We start from the raw sequence: 19758 nt of genomic DNA, 5'->3' as shown, positions 1-19758 counted from the left end.
TTAGCTAAAATGGAATGCATTTAACAACAATGTCTGATTAGTAGAGCTGTGTATTTTAAAAGGAATAATCTCATTTATAAAGAAATGGAAACAATCTATTCAGAACTTGAAAGTAAAAATAAAAGGCAGGTCATTTTCAAGTATAGTTCTGTGGCTTGGAAGGAAGAAAACTGAGAATAGGTAAGAATAGTTTTTCTCACCTATTAGATGCACTATTTCCATTGCTTGTTGTCACTTTTGGTGTAGCATTGACAGTTTTATTAATAACTTTCACCACACCCTGAGACTTCTCCTTCAGTTTATCTGTTTAAAAAAACAGAACAGCTCTATTTTAACAAGCTAATATACCCTATTGGTTAAAATAAAACAAGTAGCTAAGCATATTCATGTCTGGTCACGTGTAGCTAGCTAGCAGCTAAAATAGGCAATTAGATTAAGAACACCCCCTCCCAAAATCAAGTAAAAATACAGAATGTACACTGACCCTATTTAGCACCACATCTATATTTTTTCAGCTTAATGAGCCAAATTCTGAGAGAAGCCTGTAATGTCAGAAGAACTCTACCAAGAAATAAACATATAATAATCATAGGTGTGTTTACCAGTCTCCTCAGCAGTGCCCTCTTCCAGTCTAACTGTATTTATTGTGAGAGACGTTGGCATCCCAGCACCACCTGGCCCATTTTGTACTGTTGCAGGTACAGCATTCCTGGCAGGTGGGTCTTTGTGGTGAAATTCATTTTCAGGTATCATGAAAGGCTTCCTACTTTTCAACTGTCCAGAATAGCTGCAAGTCGCACAGATTGTTAAATATGCACAAACATAAAGCAAAACATGGGTTGAATCTTAAATGAGGATCTAATCTAACAGTTCATCTGTTATTTATTTCACAGTTTTTCCTAACTGATACGCAGTTTCTTCCCCCTTTATTGATGGGCTCAAAAGAAAAGAAAAACAAACAAACCCACTAGACACAGAAGCAGCCCTACCTCCACACCCTCTTCATCACCACCACACACACACACACACACACACCTGTCAAACACACAGAACCGCTGACAAAACTTAACTGTTCGGGCAACCTGAACTGCCCCTCAGGCACACGAGGATGATTCCACATTCACCACAGAAAGATGGAACATGTAATTTAGCATTTCTGAATCATAAACTTCCAAAATCTAAGCAGTCTTGCAGAAATAGCCCTTGGCTTTCTTCATTTTACTCTCCCTCCTATCTCCTTGCTGCTACACTATTTCTCTAAAATACAGCTATGCCCCTGCGAGTGGAAATCTGTACTATTTAAAGTGTTTCACTAGAGTCTTGTAAAGGAAATTAGTGATCATCCAGCACAAAATGAATGTTTCCATTCACACTGCCAGCACCGAGACGCAGGATAGCAAATCTTCTGTGATAAGGTAAAAACCAAACGTTAGGACTGTAACAGTTCCGAGTCTTTAGATGCCTTTCATGATCCACTTTTAACCACTTTCTTAAAGTAAGTTGTTGTTACCCCATAGCCAATGCATATAGATCAGGTCTCTTCTCTTTCTCTTCCTGACATATCTTGTGTACTCTTCTTTCCAAGGCTTGACCCAGGTTCAGCACTTTTGGATACCAGGGAAGGATTTTGGTCAGCACAATCAGGATGTTTCTGATATGTGTATATTCACCCGTTTCCAGGCAGTGCACAGAAGCCTAAAGCACAAATTAAACTTAATGAAGTTGTTTGGTTTGGTTTTTTTTTTATTAAAGCTTCCAAAAATCTCAGGTTTCTGGCATCTCTATTTACCTTAGTTAATTTATAGTGCCATTTGTGTACCACGTGTCTAAAATTCTCATAATCCAACTGATCAGCCTTATTTCCACCATCAAATCCAGTTGCCCGTAATATAGTCAGGAAGCCTGGATAGTTGCCACATTCCTACATTTGCATCAAAGAAAAGAAAAAAATCATTTTTCAGGAAACAAAACTGGTAATTTTAAATTCTAAAGTCTAAAGAATAAGACACAATCACACTTTACAAGACTTACACACAGACTTTTTTTCTAAAAGTTTATTTATGTCAAAATTTTAGCTGTGGGTGAGAGAACAGATTATTCATAATTTAACTAGGTTTTTTTGCAAGGAGTATTAGGAGAGTTTCTACATGTTCCCTAAATTATCTTCCAAGACAAGCTAAGTGAAAAATCAGAAATAGAAGGGTTTTTTTTAGCCAACATATTAAAATCCAACCACACTGTTTTTAAATCTAACTAAATTTCACTAAATCCATTTTTACTAGGCTGAATTACATATTCCAAAGTGGTCATGAGATATTCCAAGGAGAAGCTCACACACCTTTTCATATATGACTCTGTCACTGTGCCATCTAGTCACGGTTTCCAGCATGCAGCACAAAAACCTGCCATATCTACTGGCTTCATTTTCGGTGCAACTTGCAACTGTATATATAATATCAGAGAAAACCTGTGAATAGAGCAAGAAAAAGTTATATGGTTTTACTGAACAACAAAAACTACAAGAATTACAAATTCCTCTCATCTAACCCACCATCAAGCTGGTTTCTATAAACAACAGAAATGGTTTATAAAATACTTTGTTTGTTTTCAAGCCTTTGTTACCCAACTGCTGGCCCTCCACACTTCACCCAGAACGGAAGCACTGTGTACAGCTGCTGCTGACACACTTTTCCATAGTTCAAGTGTCTTCACTGACACAGCTCTTTTGTTTTCCTCTAAGAGGAGGTCGTGGAAATGTATAGTGCTTAAAAGGTTGCAAAACCTGAAAGCAACTCCTATGTCTGCTAATGGCTTTGCTCTGGAACTCTACCCTCGTTAGGGTACAACACAAACATAAACCCCTGAAGCTTTAAGAAAACTTGGCATGTAAGACCTGAAGTATAAAAGTGAACTTCTGGTTGTTAGAGACTGTGGAATTAAACTGCAGTAATTACTTGTTTACCTCTTTTGAGAGGTAGTGGAGACACTCGTGGTAATGATGTACACACACACACACAGTTGTAGCTACTTACTCGGTCATAGCAGAGAAGTGTGGAGAAGTTGGGTGTTTTCTGCTGATGCACCAGTTCAACAAAGTGAGCACAGTAAACTGCATCAATTGCCGAAAAAATGCATCGAGGAAATATGCACAGTTGCAAGAATTTGGTGATAGTCTCATTTTTGGTAGATTCTTCAGAAACAAAGAAGTTGAGAGGGGAAAAAAGAAAGGAAAAATAAAGTAAGTGAATGGGTCAACATTCAGCTACTCTCTTCCCAAGATGTTCAGTTATCACATATCCATACTCTGGTGTTGGTACATTTGGTCACTTGTATTCCAGACATCCCTTTGGTACTCATCAGAAAAAGTCAAAGTGAGTGTAACTGTTTGAGGATGGGGGAAGGATAGCAGGGTGGATGTAGCAAATGTTTATTTCTTATTGAGAAAATTCTTCTACTACACAATGCAGGAGAAAGGTTCTGGAAAAGCTTCAGTAAAGTTCTCCACTTGCTCCAATTGGGCACATCAGCAAAAGGAACACCCCCTGCTATTTCTCTACAAGACTTGCTTTCACCTTTCTAGACAGGGCTGACTTTCAGCTCTGTTTCCTTAGAAACTGAAGAACTTGCTGTCTACATACAATCCATTAAGAATAATTTTTCCAATCAGTCAATTAGAGGAATTTAAAGAGGAACAGTCTTCAGAAAACCACCACCCCAACACACACATTTTGTGAAAGTTTCATTCTAGCACTGAGTAGAAGACTGCACAGTATGCTCGAGTTATCTGTTTCCATTTGACCAACCACTAGTTGGTAAACTCAACAGCCAAACACATTCCCAAACTCGTCCTCAAATGGCAAAGAGGAGCATAAAAACAAACCAGGAGGGATGTGCAGCACAGAAAGAAGGTCGGAAGAAAAACATACAGATGAAAGCCTGGAACTGAAGCCTGCAAGTGGATGCCTTCAGAGGAAGAACAGCCATGATCCTTCTGAGGGCAACTGGTGGTTTTGCACAGGTCACAAGTCATTAATAACCAGGATTTACTTTGATTTTGTGATGCTCACAGAATAAAACTTGTTCAAGAAAGGACTGTCAGTTTTTGCTAACTAAAATCTTCATGTTAAGTTTGTTCAATTTTACTATCTACCCCTCAAAGGTTGTAACAAACCTTTGGCACTTTGAAAAAATATATGAAGAGAACCACAGTTCACAGGACAATCAAGTGTGTGTTACTTCAAAAATTGTACAAATAAAGCAAGTAAGCAGCCAGTCAGAACAGCTAGTCTCCAACTGCTAAAGGTACCAGTCTACTTAATCTGCCAAAAATTAACCAATTCTTAATGATATACTCTATTAAAACTTTCTACACAAGAAGCCAGTCTTTTTAAAAAATTAATTAAATCTTAGTAATTTTAAAAGTAATAATAAAACCCCACTACTACAGCAGATGTGCTGTTCAATTTCCTCATATAGTACAATTACAGATTATTTATTTCAAGGGGGAAACTGCTGAAACAGTGTTTGTCTCTGGATACAATACTGGGAAACTTCTTGCAGCTGAAGCCTGAGCACTCAAGAGCCAACAATAAGCTACTCCCAGTATCCCACAAATGCTTGTACTGTGAAGAGCATGTGTTTATACACAGATAACATCTACACAATTTTCTGCACACTTTTGGGTGCTTTCTTAAGCAGACAAATTTACCACAGAAGCTCTAGACCAAGCTTTAGTCAGGTAGTAATTTTTCAACCAGTAATTTCACGAAGCTCATTCGCTGTCCACACCAGCACATTAAACATTTATAGGGAGTAACTTCTCTTGATTTAATTGTGTTTCTTCATTAAGTCAGGTGGGTGGATCTTACAGGAGTCGGACAATAAAACTCTTTTCCACTGGGTTACTCTAGGCTCCTTGGGACAGACGAACTACTACTTCCAGTTACAAACTCAAAGTTCATCCAGAGAAGAAAACTGACCAGAGAAAAACATTTCAGATTAACCATATCAAGCAGAGTTCACAATCAACATGAAACATTACAGAGGCTTTGTAGGAGAAAAAAAACTTGGTTCTGCCTCCTGCATATCTGCCATATGAAACGTGCATGCTGGTTCACTGTGTGGTGCTGTTATGCTGCCACAATACCTGTCATTGGAATGTGGTTTATGCTGCTGCCCAAACACTGGCATATTGCTCCCAAGCACAGGATTCACAATAAGTTAACTCAAACCACTTACTGAGACTCTCTACATGCCTACTTCTTTTAAAGCAGCCATTACCCTAACTCAGCAGCATTTTAACTGTGAGCAAGTACAAGCCAGCTTGCAATTACAACCTTCCACTGAATTGGTCAACCTCGTACTTATTTCCTAAATCAATACAATGTTTAAAAGGTCTTGAGATTGCAAGAAATACATAGAACATCTCTCTGAAAACCTCAGCATTTGCACAGACACATTACATTCTAACTAAAAATTTACCTTGCTAGCAGACCTCAACATGTAAAGAGATCGAATTTTCAAATAACCATTAAAGTTATTAGTGTAAGCAAATTCTGGGGATAGTAATAACTACAAAAATATCCACAGCATTTCCCCTGGACACACTTACTTGCCAGAAGCCAGTTATCTTTCTCTAGTTTCAGTCTCTGTAGAACCCTCTGCACATGCTCCAACTGCTTCTTCTCCTCTTCAAGGAGCTTGTCCTGCAGAGCTGTGCAACGTTCTTTTTCTTTTTTCTTTTTATTTGGAGGCTACAAAATGTCAACATAACTCATTTACTGTTATACTAATATGTGCTAGAGACAGAGCAATAAGTTCCTGGAAACACTAAAGAATATTTGAAAACCTTTCCATTTCAGTCAATACTTTTCTGCTCTAGCAATAAACTGATTTTATGAACACTAGTTGACTAAAGATAAAAGCAAACAGATAAACCACAGATACATGTGTCAAGAACTGCTTTCTGAAACAAATTTTCTAATAATTCTCACTAAGTGGAGTCGCTGGTACTTTTAACGTGGGAATTACAAAGAAATACAAATCATGTTAATGTGACAAATCAGAATGGATGAACCAGGTGACAAAACCTCCCAGATCTAAACAACCTCAATAAAATGCTTCATGAAAAGATAGTCTGGACCACAAAATTGCATGTACATACCATTTCCTGATTGTCATCTATGGCTTTCATCTGGACTTTAAGTTTATTGACTTCTCTGTCATAGCTGCTGTGTGGGACGGCAAGGTCATACATAGTCAAAGACCAGAATGTGGCATAAAACTGAGGGCTGATGTCATCCCAAACTTTGGGGAGGTGCAGAGAAATCACAGCTTCGTGAACAGGAGCCATCACCAGCTCACACGATGTAATATATTTGTGAACTTTGTGCTGCTGTTTATTCCCCTTCTCTGCCTTTTTTAGTTCATCATACTTTGACTGCGGGTTAGAAAACATGAAAAACAAACTGTAATCTATATACCCACACAAAATTTAAACTTTAGCAATATAATTTTTCTCAGAACCTCTCGATGTAACATTTACACACATGAAATGTCATTTAGGTACATTAAGCACTGAAGAACATGACACAGAACTTTAAGTATTCATTTGTCTTCACTGATGCTGCTACCCGTTGTTATACTACACCAAGTAAAAACTGTTCTCCATATTTAATATTTTAGATGAGGGAGCAAATTTATTTCCAACACTTTCAGTTACCACACCATTTGGCAGTTGCAACACTTTCCTCCACAGCAAAAATCTAGAACACCTGCAGAAGAACTTACACCTTTGGGGGAATAGGGAGGGGGAGAACTCCTACTGATGACCCAAGACATCAGCTTTGTTAGCTACAACTTCTGTCAGTTGTATGAAAGTCGACACGTGGACTGCATTTTCCAAGAAGACTGAGGACAGCTTCTATTTCGAACTCTACTCACAAAACTTTGCAAGCTTTTTTTCTGCCAATTTTATCAGGAACCTAACGTATCTACTGGTAACACCTCACAGAGCAAGCCCAAAAGCAGCCAAATGGCAGGGTTGTACTCACTGAAATGTGGTGTGCATACATGGGCCTGGAGAGGAAAAACGCAGCATCGTGAGGGGTGTGGAACTCGTTACAGAGAACATCGATAGAAGGCACTCGCTTAATGTAATCCTCTGTGCTCAGGTTGGACGCTAAAAACCCACCAAACTGCACCAGGGTGTCGTGGCACTACAAGTGAAAGACACAAAAAGTTAGCAAACAGTATTATTTTGTTCAAAAACTAAGTCAGGGAGAGAGCTTGAAAGCTTGCTTTTTTTGCAATGCCACAGAGTAGAGCAAGAATTTGAAAGCCAGTAGAACTGTAAGAGCATTTTGTTCTGCCAGAATGGAATGCAACCAGTTCCTATTGCCTAAGGCAGCAAAAGAATTCCTTTAAAAAAAAAAAAAAAAAGGAAGTTCCACTACCAAAGTAAGATCAGAAAAACATGATGGACAACTAAGGAGGTGTTCTCATAAATACAGGTGGTTTTACTTGCCTGATCATACAGCTTTCCCACCAGCTTCAGATGTTTTTCCCCTCCCTCTTGAAAGATCACACCATTTCTCTGTTGAGCCATAAGCAGACACAGTGGGAGGGCAAGATCATGGTCCAATAATGCATCTTTTAATCTCTGAGATGATTTCTTTGTATTCCTGATTTGGCCAAAGTATCCACCCTGCACAGTACAGAAAAAGTTACCCAAGTTTGAAAACAGTACCTCACAAACACAATTCGTGTGTGCTGGCTGCAGGAACACTGATGAATTAACATCAATTTTCTGTCCATCAGTATAACTCCCTGGGTCTTGTACTGCAATGTATGGATAGAAGAATCAGAAACTAATGAGTCTTGCTTGCTATTAACTAGTTTTTTTACTCCCTCACCAGGGAGCTGCTACCCCCAAGGCAGGGCTGTGCCAGCAGGGCTGCACCACATCCCAGCTCGCTGGCTGCTGCAGGTCACAGGCCATGGCTCATCAACAGCAGATGCTGTGACACAGTTCGGGTCCCCATGCCCTGCCCTGCCTGCCCGTCTCAAGCCCTGTAAGCTCAGCATAGGGGGAAGCCCTGATGAAAACACATCACCTTTCTCAGCTATGCTGCCAGAGCTCGTGAATCAGAATCTTTAGAACCAGCAGGAATGAGCAACAGCTGTTATTCTATTTAACACAAACACACCTCAGCCTTCAGCTGTTCTCCACCAGTCATGGCTTCCAACTGCTCCATTGTCATTTCTTCAGTAATTTCTATCCCTGCCATTTTCTGCACGACCTCCTTTAAAATGAGCAAATCGAAGCTGCAAATAAAACAAGAAAGTAGATTAAAGACAAGACAATTTGTTTAAGAAATGGAAGCTATGATATTCAATACACATTAAAAAGCAACACTACAGTGCATGTTAAAACAACATTTTCATTCTTTCTGAAGAAGAAACTAGTATGCTGAGCACAAGGGTTTCTTTATTGCAAGTAAAAAGTTAGTGCTTAAAATCAATGCAAGCAGTTCAGCAGCTGGATTTTAGAACCCCTTCAGAACAACTTCATTGCTTTTGAAGCTGATAGTGAGTATGGTGCTATTAACTTGTAAGTATCATCAAAGTAATCACAAAGTTTATTGCTCCCTTTTGTTGTTTGCCGTGTTTCAAAGTGTATCTGTGCAGTTATTTCATCAACATGGAATATTTCTTTATTTTGCTAGAAGTTTCTAAACCAGTACACAGCCTTGGAAATGTACTGGAGAGGTCAGTCTGGAAAGGTTATTTGAAAAGACAGAAGACTTTTTTCCTTTACTTAACACACAGAACACAAAACATTCCAATAATCACCCTGTCCAGAGACAGGCTTTACTTCCTACTCTGAATTCCATAAGGACAATGACTTTTCCCCAACACAAGTATAGTAAATTGTATCACAACCACGCAAATCAGAAATGTTTTCCAGTTACTTCTGAGATTTGTGTGACCTGCTTATAAAAATCATTGACCCATGCCCTCCAAAACAGAGCTTTATATTTCAATAATTTATACGGCTTACATTTTAGTTTGCTATTCCTAACAATAAGCATGTTTTCTGTCTAAGAAATATGCAACACCAGGATATTCTCCCAATTCAAACACCTGAATATTGCAGTCCTATGGAATTGGTCCTACTGGTAAATCCACTTTATTGTTACGATCCCAAGTACTAAACCGATTTTTTTTCCCCCCTATTACTTAAAGTCTTAATTCTGGGGAAAGACAATAAACATCACTTACCCTTCCTCTGTAGCTCAATGTGATTGTACCATCATCAGAACAAAACAAATTAGGGACAGGGGAGCACATGAGACTGAGTGTCTACATTGCAGGGAAGGGGAAAAAACTAGATTTCTCAACATAAAAACCCTAAAATAACATGCCATGTGATCAGCACTGGTAAGTTACCTTTCCATAACCATATGGGGATTCCTACTAGAAAAAAAGTTGATAATCACCTATGTGATAAAATTAAATAAGTAAATGAAAACAATAATACTAAGTGATGACAATGGAAAGACAAAAGGAAATCTGCATTGCAAACCTTGTTTATAAGTATTTTTTGAGTTATGATTTACACTGGCATATGAAGAAGCAAGTCAACTGCCATTAAATACATTGCTTAAAGTATTTAAATAAGATGTTAAGAGCTGTCCCTACAGGGAAGACATTATGAGAAAGGAAAAATTAAAACTGTAACGTTCACCTTCCTTTATATTGGATACTTGTTTTTGAAATAACAAACAATAGCTTCTATGATAAAACAGACTGGCAGGTTTTCTCCCCATTTGGTTAGCTGTTAAAAAAAACTATTAAAATAAGTTACAGATGAAAAGTCAGTACTTCAAGAATGTCACAGTTATATAATTAGAGGAAAAATGTACTAAAGAGATATTATTCTTTCTGCTATTTAAATTTTTTAACCTTTCCAGTGACTGTAGGTGGAGTTTTACCACTACTAAAGCAACTACTACATCGAGTGCCCACATAGCAGTAAACACACAAATAATACATTATAAAAATGGAGTTCATAAAGATCAATTATGCAAGACTTGCCTTTTCCCAGCTTTCAGTTGGTTGGCTACATACTGCAGTAGACCAGCAAGTTCAATTGGGTATTTTCGGAAAACTGCACCACAAAAGCTTGCCAGACCTAAACCAGAGAGAAACAGCTGTGACTGCACCTCATGGGATACTAAGCATTAAATAAACATTAACAAAGTGCATATGGGATGTTAGCAATAAATGCATTTTTGCATTACAAAGGAAACACTATTTTCCTATTGATTAAACTTGCCAGCTCTCCATTTTGTTTAAAAGAGTAGCCAGTAAAGTGCAAGTGAAATATTGATCACAGTGATCAATGGTATAGTAGATCACAGGGAGGGTGAAGTATTTGAAACACTAATGCAACAAATAAACCAAGAATACTAACTCTGCAGCCAGCTCGAGATTGTAGTGTCATCATGCTTCATCCTCTCCTTCTCAGGGTTCGCCAGTGCTTCAATGATACAATCTTTAGTGGAGTTAAAGACAATATTTTTCCTCAACATGTAAAAACAGAAGATACACAGACCTCTTTTTCTGGCTTCACAGTTTGTAATATATGAACATGATAGGCAAGTACAGAAAATCCACTAACACAGTTATGGTATAAAAATATGAACCCATGAAAGGTACAATAACTTCAAAACAGTATTTACCTTACTATTTATAAGATTGTTTTGCCTTCAAGAACAGAGTGAAAGTAATTAAAACCCCTTAAAAATAAAGAACAATTTTCACAGATGAAAGAATTAATAGAGAGGGTTCCATAATCCACTAGAAGTACAAAGGTATTTGCAAACCTCACTAAAATTTCCAGCAAAAAGCAGCAAGAATAGAAAGCAACAGAAGGTATTTACTTACAGACAACAGATTAAATCTGCCTACAGCTGCAGCTTCATCAACAACTAATGGATTGGTTTACATTAAAGGATACATGCCAAGACATCGTAGTTGAGGGAAGTGAGGTATTTCAATGAATCAACGACCGGAGTTATTAAGTTATCATATTTTTGTATTTGTGATAAGATCTGAAATTACAAAAGACATGGAGCTGAACACGGACAGTATTCTGTATCTTTCACAAAATAAAACCATTTGTCTTTAAAACCTACAAAAAACATGCTTTGAAATTCATTTTTTCAGAAGATTCTAAACCACTGTTAAAGCAACAGATCATCTTATTAATTTCTGGTATCTTAAAAGATACCAGTGAAATATATCTCAGACCTGTGCACTACTAAAAAATGACCACATGTTAAAATTTGCATCAGAAGTAAAAAATAATGAAATCAGAACTGCAGGTCCCTTCCTGCACTTCAATATCTGTTGTCAGAATAAAATAGGATTTAAATACATGTAGCTACATACATAATCAAATAAAATTGTAGGATTGCTGTGGCTGAGCTTCCCAATTTGTCTCCCAGAGGGTTTCACATTTTCCTTAGTTAAACGCCTGTAAAAGAGAACACATTTTATTGCAACAGACAAGCTGAAAGAATATTAAAGCAACAGGTTAGTTCCAATCATGAAACATCTTTATTAGTCTCAGAGATTTAATTCTCACTAGCAGGTGTGTTTTCAAAAAATCTAAGCACATAAATACTACTCCTCTGAGAATCAGAAACTGATGATCCCACAAGACACAGATGGTACAACCAAACCAGTTGTCCCTGTACTACTATGGGCCATATTCTCATTTCACGTTGGAGCACTTGGCTTTCAGAAGTCACCAGTGAAACCTGCACCACATATAAAACTACCATGTGATGCTGCTGATCCCTCCTGAAAATTTATTTTAGCCACAGATTGTTTTATATTTGTTGCATTCTGTTCACTGAAAAACAATATGAATTTCTTTGTATTACACTTGCACAGTGGAAATCCACCCTACAAGGGAAGGGAGGGAAAGTTTTATGGCCTTTGCAGCAAGTTAGAAAGGAATCAGAATCAGTGTTTCTGGCTTTCACAGCTCCAAGTCCAACCCAGTTACACACAGAAAGGTTCTGTTATCCATGTTATAATCCCACACCATCTGCTTTTGGCAACAACAAATGGAGAATCCAAATCCCTGACAATGTCAGAGACATTAACTGTGAGGTAAACCTGAAACTGCTGTGAACCCACATGAGAACGAATCATTTTGTTCAACTTACTGCCCTCCATTCAAACCTACAGAAACTGTGACAAGATTTTAGAGACTCTTTGAATGAAAGGGTCTCCATACTCAGAGAAAATATGTTGCAGTCTTATATTTCCATAAGTGAAGTAACTTAGGAAACCATAGTATACCCATGGAAAAGGTTTTAAATCACTTAATGGGACATTTCTCACAGATTAAATACCCTTGTTGGTGACAAATTTGTCTGTATTCTTGCTTAGTTGACATTTTTTAACCACAGTAACATTAAATACTTCACAAACAAGGACTATCAGTGAAATTACAGAGTCATCAGAAAGGGCATATATTTACCAAATCTGGGTTTTTTTCCTTCAGTTGGTGACATGCAGTACATTGTATCACAGCTCCTAATTATTTATGGGAACAGATTACTTACTTCATGATATACTTGGCTCGGTCAATGGTCTGAGCTTTAACTTTCACCAGAAGTGGGTGACTGTTGTACGTTTCGTTCTTCCACTGCCCGTACAGGCGGTACCTTGGGACGTTATAATGGAAAATTAACTTCAGTACTGACAATTCAAAGGATCATTGCAAAGAGTGGAAATTAATTATTCTACCCACCTGTACTGGTATGGGAAAGTTTTGAACATCCCCCATAATTCCTCAGACATGCAGGCATTGCAGTCCATCAGGGAAAGGGATGGAAGCAAGACTTGATCGGTGATGCTCAACAAACAGCTGAACAGCGTCTCCTGAGAGGAACAAAACTCCAGTAACTCCCAAGGAAGGGCCTCAGGAGGAATGCTATGCATGCAGTGCAGACACGGTACCAATTTCTGTATTTTTAGTATCCCATCCTTACCCCTTCCTAAACATTTCTCTTTGCCATTAAGCTATTTTAGAATCACTGTAGCAGCAATTAAAAAAATCCAAAAAAACAAAAAAACCTGAAGAGACTAATTTTCTCTGCAATTATTCAGGAAGTCAGAAAATCATGTTAAGCGAGAAAGAGGAGGAACAAGTAATAATGAAAAGTGCACAGACTTCATACTTAAAATTCACTTGGTGATTTAAGGAAAAACAACAACTTGTTTTTTAAGCTAGATTTCAGCTGGAGACTTGTGAACAATCTTGATAATTCAATAACTTAGACAATTTAGAAGTAAATAAATTAACCAATTTAAAAAATAACCACTGTACTAATAAACACCTCCACTACTTCCAATTTCTCTTTTTCTCTATGCTTTCCCCAGTAAATTCTTTTAGATACCATGAAAAGTGTATTTACAGAATAAATAGCTGGAGGTTCTCCAGTTGATTCTGAGAAAAAAGGAAGTAAGATGCACTGGACTAAAGAGAATAAGATTAGGTCTGAGGAATGCAGGGAGAAAGAAAAACTAAAAAAAGAAAAAAGGACAGGAATACAAAGAAACCCTTGAGACTGGATTGTATTTACCTATAAGAAAAAAAGACAAGTCTATACCTTTATTATAGTATAAAACTCTACAGAATTTTACAGAGTTCTACAGAGGTGTCTTAACAGTTGTTAAACATTTGGTCACAACTACAATCTTCCATAAAAACACCTTCCTTCAAAATAAACTCACCATTTTCTCTTTATCTTCTTGTTTGCTTCCATCAGACTGAAACTATAACACAGACACACACGTTATTGTAGCACAGTTAACACAACAGTTGCAGTTTCAGAACAAGGGCTACTTCAGCAAAAGCACAAACCTGCAGGGCCACACATATATTAACTGTTCAATTTGCCAGATCTGCCAGCATTAAAATATTTTTTAACAGAAATTCAAATGCATAGCCTTTGCACAGTTTTGTCCAAAAAGAGAAAATAACTAAAACTACACAGAAATTTGCTATTATATATATGAAATACTGAATCTTCTTACTGGAGAGAGGAAAAAAAATGCCCTAAGCATTCACCTTCTACCTAAAATACCTCAGGACTTCGAATGCAATTATCAACAGCCATGGACTATTTCCCCAGCTTTCTCTCACAGTAACACTCTCTTAAGCTTTTAGTCTCCATTATTAAATTACTTTTCCACTCCTCTTGCTCCACTCACCATGAAAAGCATATTAAGCTATCACACCAGTAAGTGCACGATTATTTTAAAGGTACACTTAAGCATGAAAGCTGCAGTGCAATGTTAGTAGTCTACCTTTTAAACTACTGGATGGGTTAACTTACAGTCAAATTACCTCCAGTTACTTCTACTGTGTGTTAAATGTAGTTTCACAACTAGAACATGCTGATGGAAACAGTGCATTAAAAATAACTTTCCCTATGTTACCTTAACCACTCTGTCACTGACGAATTTCTTCACAGTTCCAACCTAGAGCAAATAGCTAAAATGTTGCTCATTCTTGTCAGAAACACATTAAACTACTATATAAATAGATTCACAGTAAACCTGCACAAGAGATTCCTACAGCCAAGTAATCTCAGTTCCACTGCACATATCCACAGCAACAAGGGATTTCTCATAAACTGAAAGTGCCTTAAGTTGTTCATAAAAATGTTTATTGATCGTAAAAATGATCAAAAATGTGTAAAATTCTCCAAATTTGTCTTAAGTCAAAGAAATTTATGTTTTATGATTCGAATACCTACACAGTTATTAGACATGAGCATTTTTTGACATCAGAATAATTGGTATTTTTCCAGTTTTGACCAGTTGTTGTGTCATACCAACCTCTTTCATAAACGCTTTTCCAAGGCGCACGACTTTCGCAAACAAAATGGGATCGTGGGACAGATGAGGACCAAGGTAACAGAGCATGTTGAACACTTCCTTCCTTAACTCCTCAAAGCTCTCTGCTTGTTTTGGTGCTCTCTTGTTTGGCAAAGAAGCAATCGGTGACCCTTTCGCTCCTTTAGGAACACCAACTCTGAAAAATAAGACGTGCAGTATTTAATATGAAACAGAAGTGAAAATTTTAGAAATGCCTCAATAATTAGGCTTATTGGTGAACTCAAGCTTGGAAAGAAATGGTTTTCCCCTATAACAGAAAACTGATCTTCCCTTTACCTGCGGTACAGAGGCTCAATTGTCACGTGGACGAGCTGGCAAAGGGCGACCGCGATCGGCTTGTGCGAAGTAGCGTAAAAGGGAGGCATCTGATCCATAATACTTTGTGCATGGTGCCAATCACCAATTTTCAATAAGGCTTCCAATAAGCCAAGCTTCTGATTATCAGGAGGCTGCAAGATAATAAAGGAAAAGTCTATTCATGAAGTCTTTTTAATACTTGTTCTTAAGCAGCTGCAATCCAGAGCTAGAGAAGAAAAAGAAAAAAATTCAGCTAGACATTTAGACAATACGCAAACTTCAAAAGAAATAATAAAGCGGTCCACACAGAATCTAAGACCTGGATCAAAGAAAAAGTTAGTTAAAAATAAAATTTAAACCAGGAATTTATGAAGTTGCCTGACAAATATCTGATCATGTACTTTTCAAACTGTCACAATCTACTGCAGCTTATGTCTTTACCAGACATTTTAAGAACAATGCAAGCGTTTAAGAATCTTTTATGTTGTGTGTTTCTCTGGATTTAAAAGCACAAATTTCTCTTGCAAAAGCAGATTAAGATAGAAAAAAATAAAAAAAAGCACCAAACCAATCCCAAACCCTCTTCCTGTCTCTTAAGTGTGCCTGTACCAAAAGTTTCACATTACTAACTATTCCAGGAGATTCTGGACTTAAATGCAAGTCTCTCCCTATTACAGAGTCAAATGCATCTTAAAAGGCCAAAGCAGATAATGTATTTATCAATACTAAACAATTCATATTAGAGCTATGAGACAAAAATGAATTTTAACCACACAAAAATAAGCACTTTGTGGATTTAAAAGAAAAGTCACGTCAGTAATTGTTAAACACTGCTTTCCTTACCCAGGCATTTATTCCATGGTACTGTCTCAAAAATTGTATATTAAAATAACATCCTGGATAAGAAGTACTTAAATTTAGACCGTCAACAGCTTTCACATGTAGTTACTCCACTAATTGCTATGAAGTGCCCAGCTAAGCACAAATAAAAATACCTTTAACACAGAACAAGCTTTTCAAGAAACAGCATGTATTGCATAACAGTGTCTACAGTCACAGAAATTGTTTTTTGTTAAGTACAGCTCTTAATTTTCCCATCACACAGGCTCAGACTTTGTTATTTGTCATTTTAATCCTTCAGAAAAATGCTGCAGTTTCTGCTGCAGCTTAAAATTCCCTGGTTCTTAATTCTAAAGCTTAGCCATAAAAACTGTCTTAATTCTTCTGACATTACTTGCAATCCATTCACTCCCCATGTCCCATCAAGAGTTTGTTTTTCCATCAGATGATGGTGAAATTCCAGGCAGCCCCATCTGACTGCAGGGAAGGTGGACCAAAGCAATGCGGAGTAAGGGAGAAACCTAAAGCCAGTGAAAGGAATCAGTGTAAGCAGCTGCTGTGGCTGCAGCTGAGAGCCAGAGAGAGAAAAGTGTATCAGCTGCCTGAGGAGAGAAAAGGGAATTAGATTTTTCAAGCTACGCAAGAAGAAGGGAAGGAAGAAGAAAGGTCAGAGATTAATAGAATCAAGGAGGATACAGAAAATCAAAAAAGAAACTTTTAAGACTGATGGAGCCCTCCCCCCACTCCAGTATGCCACTTACAAAAAGCAAATATCAAGCTTTTCTCTAATTTTTTTTTTTGTTAAGGTAAGACGTTTGAGAACTACTTAGGCACTCAAATGAGCTGGACAACAGAAAGGTTGCTAAGAGATTAAATAATTTTGTTTCTAAAGTAAGGCTTGGACACACTGAAACAAATTAGACTTAGGGTAACATGAATATGACACAGTAGGAACTTAAATAAAGAGTATAATACAAATTTATGCATGTGGAGATACAGGTTTAAAGGAAAGTACAATGAACAGTTACAATTAAAAGTGCTCAATCACAACCTTTTTCTACAATGCAGGATAATTATACCAACATTCCTAAGTCTGGTAATTCTTTATATCCCAATTCTTCATTGAGAGAAATAGGGAATAAATTCTCACTGAAGTCCTTCCTTTTGTAAAATCAACTAGGGTTATACTTCCACAGGTCCTAGAAACACAGTTATTAAAGACTGTGAGGTGTATGAATGTTGGGACATACTGATACAATAAAAAGGGAGGAAGAAAAATTAGTCACTGAATCAAGAATATTAAACAGAGAAACCCAGACCAAACACCAAACCATGCATTTTTCACTTCCATATAATGGAAATACAGTCAGAGGATAGAGAAGCCATCCAAGAAGTACATAACTGTATTTCAAATAAAAACAAAACTGTTTTCAGAACAATTATTTTGTTTAGTTTGATGTAATTTAAAATCATTTTATTGAAAAGAAAGTTACTCAGATACACACCTTTTCGGTTTTCTCCTCCTCTTTTTCCTTTTCTTTCTCCTTTTCCTCAGTCTTTTCAGATGACAAGACAACCATTGTAAGTTTTCTGACAATCTGTTTGGCTTCCACTATCTCTCGCTTGTGCTCCTCCATGATGGCATTATCCCCTGGAAGAAGCTGAAAAAATAAAACAAATATATCTGAAAACTGAACTGACCTAGTGCTGCTCTGAATCACTTGAGCTCAGAGTAGAAGTTTGTCCTTCCTTGTTACTAATCAGGTTGCCTTTCAGGGAGTCCGTTTCTTTTCCTTGATGCCATCATCCCAGGGAATGACACCAGTAAGAGACTGTTCTAAAATCGAGGACTCATGAGAAATGACACTGCTCTATTTCTTCACAACCATCAGTTGTGCAAGCTCGTGTTCCCCTCCCCAGTTCACCATTCAGCTGTAGCTGTGAGGTGACAAATTCACACACAGATTCCACGATAACACTGACACAACTCAGTGCCTTTAAACCAAGTGAATATTCAAAGGCATGGATTTTCACTTGCTCATCCAAAGAAAAAAACATAATTTAATCACCAAGGAAAACCAGATAACCTACTTAGCCACACATTTTGACTGCCCCTTTAAAGCAATACCATTTAAAGCTTACTAAATTTTCTATTTATCAGCAATGTGGGTTAAACACATGTAACAGCTGCTCTTTAAAAGCCATCTTAGATTAAAAAGTACCTAGTATGATAAGACCTCAGCATAATCTTGTACTTGAGAATTATCAGGGTGAGGAACATAACCCTACGCTCAAAAATTAAAAGGTCAAAGTGTAAGACAAAAGAAAAGCTCTTTTTCTGACAAAGCCAAACCTTAATTTAGTTTTTAAAACCAAACTCAGTCTTAACTGCAAACAAGTAATCAAAACTTACTGCAGAGTCATGACCTCTTTGACACAATGATCTTTTCTTTAAATGTTTTTAACAAGGGATTTTTTTACTAGTTTTTCTTTCCCCAAACTGATGAGACAAAAAGAAAAGATAGTAGGATTCCTACACTTCACAGAAAACTGGGGAAGAAAAAAATACCACTTGGAAAGGTAAAGGGTTTAAAGAGCTGCACTTTCTCATTTGAAAACACAGGGAACCAACAAACACCTAGTGCAGACTTTCAGTGGGTAAATTGTGTCTTCAGGATGCAATACACATTCTCAAGGGCTGTGTTTATATACACACCAACAGAGAACAGCTCTTACAGGCTTTGGAGGGAGGGCAGAGGTGGGGAGAACATTTTGGGTATAACAATAATCCTACAGTGCTCTTGCTCACAACATGCACTGCCTCAGACTCAACACCTACATGCTAATTATTTTCTAGAAACTGTAAGTTAAACGAAGCTTGAACTGGAAAGAGATAAAAAAATATGCCATCCCAAACCGACACAGAGACTTGGCAGAAAGATTCTGGAACAAGACTAAGAATCACCATCACTCAGGTGAAGAGTGATGTCACAGGACAGGTCCTCACCTGCACAGTCTAAGTTGAGATTGCACAGGCCACTCTAACCCCAAGTCTGAGCATGTTCTGTAGGCTTACAAACATTCCTGAACAAACAAGCACTATCATCACACATTCCTCCCTCCACACCAATTATCTGAGACATGCACTCCTCCTCCACCCAACACATTTTTAGCCAAAATACTCAACAGTTATTGACAAGTCAGATTGTGACTAATGGTACGAACTGCCACACAAATTGATGGCAGGACTACCTTCCAAAACTTCCACAGCTGTAACTAGAGCTCATTCCCTTGATTTCAGTGCAAGAGCTGAGTCTTAAAATACCTCATCTTGAAATATCTAAGGATATTCTGGAATTAAAAATTCTTGTATAATGTAAAATTCATCTGCTAACTGTAACATTCTGTCTGCCATTTGTCAAATTGGGATGGTGGGTGATTGATGTCTGACTGTCAGACTGCAGAGAAGTCTCTGATTAAATCTGAACATGACTCCATTTCTCTTTCAACCTAGCAAATGGTCAAGATTGTTGTGGAGAATGAGAGACCTATTCAGAAACATGCAGGAGCTTAAAAAATCTAATCCTACTACTAAACTAAACAAAGAATGTTAGGAGCCAGCTGTCCTACCGT

The 19758-nt window shown here is 37.5% G+C and overlaps 1 protein-coding gene across 4 annotated transcripts in view; it reads right to left on the bottom strand.

Moving 5' to 3' along the window:
* Window positions 1-19758, bottom strand: part of THOC2 (THO complex 2) — a 45767-nt gene that overhangs the window by 12308 nt on the left and 13701 nt on the right. For 3 of the 4 annotated variants that reach the window (XR_003572816.1, XR_003572817.1, XM_027898207.1), the window contains exons 10-31: window positions 17631-17786; window positions 15265-15437; window positions 14929-15124; window positions 14527-14568; window positions 13819-13860; window positions 12833-12963; window positions 12645-12746; window positions 11458-11542; window positions 11024-11117; window positions 10478-10558; window positions 10099-10195; window positions 8208-8325; window positions 7526-7705; window positions 7053-7217; window positions 6164-6439; window positions 5612-5753; window positions 3033-3190; window positions 2339-2467; window positions 1790-1921; window positions 1511-1695; window positions 603-787; window positions 201-303 (exon numbers count right to left, since the gene is read on the bottom strand). Coding sequence is in view for 2 of the 4 variants with exons in the window: in XM_027898207.1 (XP_027754008.1) it covers window positions 201-303; window positions 603-787; window positions 1511-1695; window positions 1790-1921; window positions 2339-2467; window positions 3033-3190; window positions 5612-5753; window positions 6164-6439; window positions 7053-7217; window positions 7526-7705; window positions 8208-8325; window positions 10099-10195; window positions 10478-10558; window positions 11024-11117; window positions 11458-11542; window positions 12645-12746; window positions 12833-12963; window positions 13819-13860; window positions 14527-14568; window positions 14929-15124; window positions 15265-15437; window positions 17631-17786 (2972 nt within the window). In the remaining 2 variants the exon portion in view is untranslated. The remainder of the gene's footprint in view (window positions 1-200; window positions 304-602; window positions 788-1510; window positions 1696-1789; window positions 1922-2338; window positions 2468-3032; window positions 3191-5611; window positions 5754-6163; window positions 6440-7052; window positions 7218-7525; window positions 7706-8207; window positions 8326-10098; window positions 10196-10477; window positions 10559-11023; window positions 11118-11457; window positions 11543-12644; window positions 12747-12832; window positions 12964-13818; window positions 13861-14526; window positions 14569-14928; window positions 15125-15264; window positions 15438-17630; window positions 17787-19758) is intronic. The other variant, XM_027898214.1, reaches the window with a different exon arrangement.

Source organism: Empidonax traillii, unplaced genomic scaffold (assembly GCF_003031625.1).
Source record: "Empidonax traillii isolate 1590-97213 ecotype Southwest subspecies unplaced genomic scaffold, ASM303162v1 scaffold20:size5563877, whole genome shotgun sequence".
NCBI classification, from domain to species: domain Eukaryota; kingdom Metazoa; phylum Chordata; class Aves; order Passeriformes; family Tyrannidae; genus Empidonax; species Empidonax traillii.
Note: the sequence above shows the minus strand (reverse complement) of the source record. Positions and strands in the feature narration are given on the sequence as shown.